The sequence below is a fragment of the Gigantopelta aegis genome, chromosome 6, assembly GCF_016097555.1.
Source record: "Gigantopelta aegis isolate Gae_Host chromosome 6, Gae_host_genome, whole genome shotgun sequence".
Classification (NCBI taxonomy): domain Eukaryota; kingdom Metazoa; phylum Mollusca; class Gastropoda; order Neomphalida; family Peltospiridae; genus Gigantopelta; species Gigantopelta aegis.
The window spans coordinates 19448024-19454632 of NC_054704.1; the positions used below are offsets into that span (position 1 = coordinate 19448024).

General features: G+C 34.0%; 1 protein-coding gene across 1 annotated transcript; it reads right to left on the minus strand.

Moving 5' to 3' along the window:
- Positions 1-683: 683 nt before the first annotated feature.
- On the minus strand, positions 684-6570 carry LOC121375369 (V-type proton ATPase 16 kDa proteolipid subunit-like). The gene is made up of 3 exons (XM_041502788.1): positions 6369-6570; positions 3991-4177; positions 684-3316 (listed from the first exon to the last, which is right to left on the minus strand). Exons 1-3 carry the CDS (start codon positions 6451-6453, stop codon positions 3109-3111), a joined length of 480 nt encoding a protein of 159 aa, XP_041358722.1. The 5' UTR covers positions 6454-6570; the 3' UTR covers positions 684-3108.
- Between the last annotated feature and the right edge of the window lie 39 nt (positions 6571-6609).

Here is a 6609-nt window from a genome sequence, read left to right on the forward strand (position 1 = left end):
CAATAAATGCAGCTATAAAATGCACTGGGAGTACAGACAATAACCAGCGATGCCACCCTCCTCAACAATGTTTTTTTAATTCATGTAAGTGTATGTATGTATATATATGGCTGGAGATGTCAAAAGACAAGAAGCAATAATCATCCATTTTCATTTCAATAATTCAATGACAAATATTTCCTTATACATCCCCCCCCCCCCCCCCCCCCCCCCATACACAGACAGAAAGAAATGATGGAAAACAGATGAGACTACATATAAGTCTAAATTAGTGTAGTTTTGCCTATATATATATATATATATATATAAAAAAAAAAAAGTAATTTCAGACGTCGGTAATTAACTTCCGATCAATACTATGGTCAAGGCTTCTGGTAGCAGTCAAAACATACTGTATTATTTATGTGTTCCCTTACTCCCCACCCCAACATCAGTATTTTTTATTAAATGTTTAGTTTTTAGAGCACATTAATTTATTAATCATCAGCTACTGGATGTCAAACTTGGTAATTTTGATATATAGTCTTAGAGCGAAAACCTAAATTTTTTCATTAGCAAGGGATATTTTAAATGCACCATCCCACAGAAAGGATAACACATACCACAGACTTTGATATACCAGTTGTACACTGGCTAGAGCGAGAAAATGTATTAAAAGCTACACAGATGACTAGACACAGGTGGATGATACTCTTGCTTTATTTTGTATACATTATGACAATGAAAACAATACATGCCTACATAAATACGAGTCCACTGCTTCCTGTCGTACTAACTACAGCATCTACACAGGCCTCTGCAACAACGACCATAATTTCAAATCCGACTGGTCAGGTTTAACTTTGAGCAGGTAATCAAATCATTTAAACTGCTAGATGGCTGACCTGTTAACTAGACGTACATGATACAACAAAAATGCCATATAACTATTTCACTGTTTTTATATTATCTGAGGTAATTACTAAAACTTCCTACTAAAAGATGAAAAATTTCATAATTCCTACTACGTTCTGAAGTTAAAATGACCGTTAACAAGAACATATAGAACTGAAAATACCGATACTTAATGAAGAAAAAGAAATTTGACAACACTTAATTGTAACAACCACTGGTGCTAAACATGATGCTAAAATAAAACTGATTTGAATGATTAACAAGTTACACGCGAAAATTAATTTAAAAAAAAGAAAGGAAAAGAATACTGCTTTCTTGGGAAATGGGATTCCTCAACTTGTTAAAATATATGCAAAATATAGAGGTTAACGTACTTAATTTTATGGAATGTAAACAAGCTGTGAGGAAAATAAAACACCAAATATACATTGGAAGTTAAATGGATGCGTATCGCACATTTTGGCAATACCTATGAAGAAAATTTTAATCGAAAGAATATCATCATAAACAAATCCAATAATAGTTTGTCTCAAATGTTTTTAAAATGCAATGCTGTACCACTTCCTTTCACTTAGCATGATGACCCCCACCCCCTTTATCAGTTTTAAGAATCCATACATATGATAAATTCTGAGTAATTTATGAACAATCGGCTTCGGGTACATTTTTAATGAATCTCACACATATGTTAATGATTTTCAGTTTAAATTATCACAAAATTAACTGTGCACATACACTTAACTGATCATAGATTTGTACAGAAATGCACCTATATCTATACATACAATACATAAATACACATGAAAACCATCTCACACACTGTACTATGCACCATCTGCAGTCGCATAAAATATACACACAACATCGTGGACAGGAAACAGATATATACAGTTGTATATACAATTTAGAAGATAATAAGCTACTATTTGCTATCAAGTTTATATCCCTGGGGAAATACCATTCATCTCACAGTGTATGTAGCTTCAACTACATATAGCTTCTGTAACCAATAAAAAAAACAATATTTCAAAAGGGATGTGAACTTTGTATTTGAAGATAGTAAATTCAATATTCTAATGATTAGCCTAGATAATATTCAGTATACTTTAAAGATTCTTTTTACTTTATGCCTGTTAAAACATACTTTAAAAAAAAATTCTGCTGAAATAGTCATCTTTAAATTTGACATAGCAGGATTATGATTTCCAAATATCATTATGAGTAACTATATATAATTTATGGTCAGCTACAAAGAAAATCTGTTATTCCTAATGAATCTGACCACTAGTGTAATTTACCAGTAGGTGGGAGCCACTATCATTTCAGCAAGGCATGCATGCTCACTGACATACAGAATTTGTTCAAAATCAATTTCATAACCTCGTATTTCAGTCAGTAGTAAAAGTAAACAAAATCATATATAAAGCCCCGGTTAGTAGTTACCCCCTTCCCTAAACAGGAATTTTAAGAACAAATGCATCGTTATATCGACACCTAAAAAGAAACTTGCAAATATTTGTCCATAAAAGATAAATTGAAGGATTTGTGAGTTTCAGATACACACAACTGATTAGAAGATTATTGCTGTATTTAAGCATTAATCTCATTAAAAAACCAATAGGAAATCATACTCATAATATGTTGCCAAAATGATATACTGTAATTCCAGATGTTCAGATTATTCTACTTGACCACTGGCAGGTATCCTTTCGTTGTTGCCTGGTGACAGAACCACAGTATTGTGTACAATTTTTACAATTTGAAATCGGCTAAATGGATAACTGCATCTTGATAATTTTGCATGTTGACGCCTATTCTACAAAACTGAACCACTTTATTTTCAACATACCTGGTCTTCAATCCACCAAAATAGTTATCCCATTCAGCCGGAGCTTTAATACCACTATTTACATATATCCCTTTAGATGTCAGTTCACGATACATAAAAATGAATCATAAACAAGAAAACTGTGCAATGGTGAACGGGGCATTTAAACCACAAAATAAGTCACTGAACTAAAATACAAGTGTCCTGAAATTCAATCTCTTCATACTTCGGTTGTCCTTCTGAAATACGAACGGAAGCATGGGGAGATTAGGGTAAGAACTCTCCAGTGAAAAAAAGTTCTAAACATCTTTCCATTGTAGGTTGTTAAAAGTCCCTTGTTTCACTGCAGAGATTGTTTTATATGAGCTAACTCTGTATACAAGAGATCACTGTTTGACTGACAAAATGAGGGCAACAATAAGTCCATAAAGACCCAGTACTTCAGCAAAGATAAGAATGAGAATCATTCCAACAAACAGTCTGGGTTGCTGCGCAGTTCCACGCACTCCTGCATCTCCTACAATTCCAATCGCAAATCCTGCTGCAAGTCCACTGAGGCCAACACTCAATCCTGCACCAAGGTGAAGGAAGCTCCTGCAAAAATAATAAATAAAACAGTTTAAACATTTTAATCAAAGTTAAGTTTGGCAAAACACTATTTATGGAACCTGTGGTCACTGACTTATATTACTGAAAGCTGTAGTCAACTGTGGTAAAACGCACCCTAAATAAAACCATGAATTCGACAGATTGATTTGGTGAAAAACGAAGAAAGTGATTGTCAGAATTAATTTAGTTCTTAATGAAAAAAAAAAGAAAAGACAGAAAATAATCCTACGTGACAGACCCTAATTTTAGACTATGGGGAGCCATTTAAACTAAGGGGAGCTAAAATTACTCTTTGAACTAGTCTCGGGAGAGTGATCTGGAGCGAGAATTATTGCTCCCCTTAAACGGAGAAGTCTGATGTGGGTTTCTCCTCTCTTTTCATCAGACACAAATTTCCGTACCATTATTTTACAATAGTAATAGCCAATTATTAAACAATGTGTTGTTATATATTAAACATTTATAACATGAAATGTATGAAAAGGACACGGTGACAAACAATTTTTTTGCCATCAACATCCAATTTACTGGCAAGAAATGAAGGCAACCACAACACTTGCCGTTGGTAAAATTTGAACACCACAATGTAAAAAGCTAGTATTACGATGATAATATTAGCTTACGGGTAAGCTTTAATGGTAAATGTATGGTATACTTACTTATAAAATGTGTAACCTTTCTCCTCCACGTTCTGTGATAAGACGACAGCCACAACGAGCCCATAAATAGCAATAATACCAGCCATAACAACTGGGATGACAGATTTCATGATCAGCTCAGGTCTCATCACAGCCATTGCAGATATCCCAGTTCCAGACTTCGCAGTTCCATAAGCTGCTCCAATAGCTGAAAGCATAAATATGATCCCATCAGTACATTTAATTATTACAGCAGCTTCTTGTGGAATTTGCAACTTAAATTATGTAAAATACACTGTAATATTACTGTACCTCATACCAAAATATGTTATTAATAATAACACTGGTAAGGACGCAAGTGAGCCAATTTTTCAAATTGCAGAAAATTGTACAGGTCTATAGATATATAATTTGTCTAATACCCATCTAGTGTTTAATCTTTAGTAGTACTTATACACTGTTTTCTAAAACCAAATTCCACAACACTGTGAAGGCATGTTCCAAGTATCCATGTTAGTATTTTCAAAGTTTTATGCAAATATCACAATGCTTTCTGAAGAATTGTTACTCTTAAATAGAAAAATAAAAGATTCAGTCATTTTCATGGACTACATGACTTTCCAGGAATGTTAAACGTGTTTCACGATACCACTAATTATTGGATGTCAAACATTTGGTTAATTTTTTTTATTTGTGGTCTCACAAGAAACCCACAGCATTTTCTAATTATCAGCAAGAAATCTTTTATTTGGACATTCCCACAGACAAGATGGCACATACTGGTCATGACCTTTAATATACCAGTCACAGGGTACTGGTTGGGACTGAAAAAAACATCCACGGAGTTGTATCAGTCTTGTGAGGTAAGCACCTCAGATGAGCTATCTACAAATTGAGCTAGATCCCTATCAGACTGAAAAGGATCTACACGAACACTGTAACATACATGTACAAGCCTGCAACTAAGTAAACCAATATGGTATTATGTGAGCTGATTTTTTTATTGCTGAAAGTTAGCACAAGTGTCCAAGTTATTAGCATAGTGAAAAGTCAGTCATATTTTGACTTAATCCAATTTTCAAAACAAAATCACACAATGGACGTCAAGATACCCACTTGTTTAGAGCCATGGCTCACATAACACCTTGTCAGTCCGTGTTTTTACTGTGGCACCAGACTGTATATCGTGTCGGTTGCATTGTTATTTCTAGGTCACATTAATGCCAGAAAATACTAATTATTACTTTCAATGCACATTTAATGACAATAATTTTGAATTATAAAAAATTAACAATGATTAACTACTTATTAACATTTATTTTAATAACAAATTTTCATATTCCATGACTCCATGATCCAATTCAAATTCCATGACTTTCCAGGCATGGAAGGGGAAAATAACATTTACAAATTCAGGGGACAATACTTCAAAATCTTAGGGTAACAGGAAGTCTGTTCATGTGAGTTTTACTTAGGTAACCGATTGTTCGGTTACATGAATATAGTTCTCGTAACCGATGAGTAAGGCTTACCATTCTGTGATACACTGGTGGTTAAAAAATCAAAAACTGATTTTCATTTTCATTACTAATATATGGTACTTTTAATTTTAGAATGTATTTGTTCACCACATAAATGATTGGCGGTTCTCATGATTTTAATGTTGCGTAACTGACACACGAACAGCACATCGGTTCTCATGAAATATTATGTCCTGCAAATTTCAAGACTTTTCAGGATTGTTAATGCTGGCGGCTTCTTATGGTCTTTGCCATGGAAGACGGTTGGTAAACCCCACCTATATCCCCTACATTTTCCTGGAACATTTTGGGAGAGTAACAGAATTATTGCAATGTTCCATTGTATTTCAATGCTGGCGGCTTCTTATGGTCTTTGCCATGGATCACGGTTGGTAAACCCTACCTAGATCCCCTACATTTTCCTGGAACATTTTAGGAGTGTAACAAAATTATTGCAATGTTCCATTGTATTTAAAAATTCATCTGACAGTTAGCCTAGCACCATTTTATGAGTGATCTTCAGCTCACCTTGATTTTGCTCATGGCTAAGCCTGTAATTTGTAAAGCTGTGATTAAAAACAACCGATAAGAAAACATCAACATCTCTACTTACGCTATAATAAATGTGGGGAAAAAATCCTACCATTACCATATTGGTGCATGTTTTTCTAATCACAAAGTGACAACTCTCTTTTAGAAGCTACTTATAATTTCTACAAATCAGTATTAGGTAAACTGATAATATTTATAATTATATAGGTGAATATTCTGTTTTATTGTAAGTATAATAAAATAATTTACAAAATAATTATGTGAAGCATAGCTACCACATTACATATGTAATGATGTGATCGATAATTCGTCTTTCACCGGACTTACCGCAAAACGACATAGCCGCTGTTATGCCCATTACTCCAAAGAAAGAAGTATATGGAGGTGCATCTGCTGGAAATTCGTCACCCATTTTCGTTCAGTCTTTTGTTTTGCTTGCCGAAAGAAAGATGTAAGAAATAGTAAAAGGAATCAAGACCAAAAAACACACTCCCACACGAATCTTATCAAAAATGGCGAATGATGCGTATGTCATATGATCATGTGATTCTCCGATTCCTCTTCTATA

Coding starts and splice junctions, on each gene's coding strand:
- LOC121375369 (XM_041502788.1), bottom strand. CDS start 6,453: ATGGGTGACGAATTTCCAGCAGATGCACCTCCATATACTTCTTTCTTT. Junction 4,178..6,368: donor AGCGGCTATGTCGTTTTGCG/GTAAGTCCGGTG, acceptor TTATGCTTTCAG/CTATTGGAGCAGCTTATGGA. Junction 3,317..3,990: donor AAAGGTTACACATTTTATAA/GTAAGTATACCA, acceptor TTATTTTTGCAG/GAGCTTCCTTCACCTTGGTG.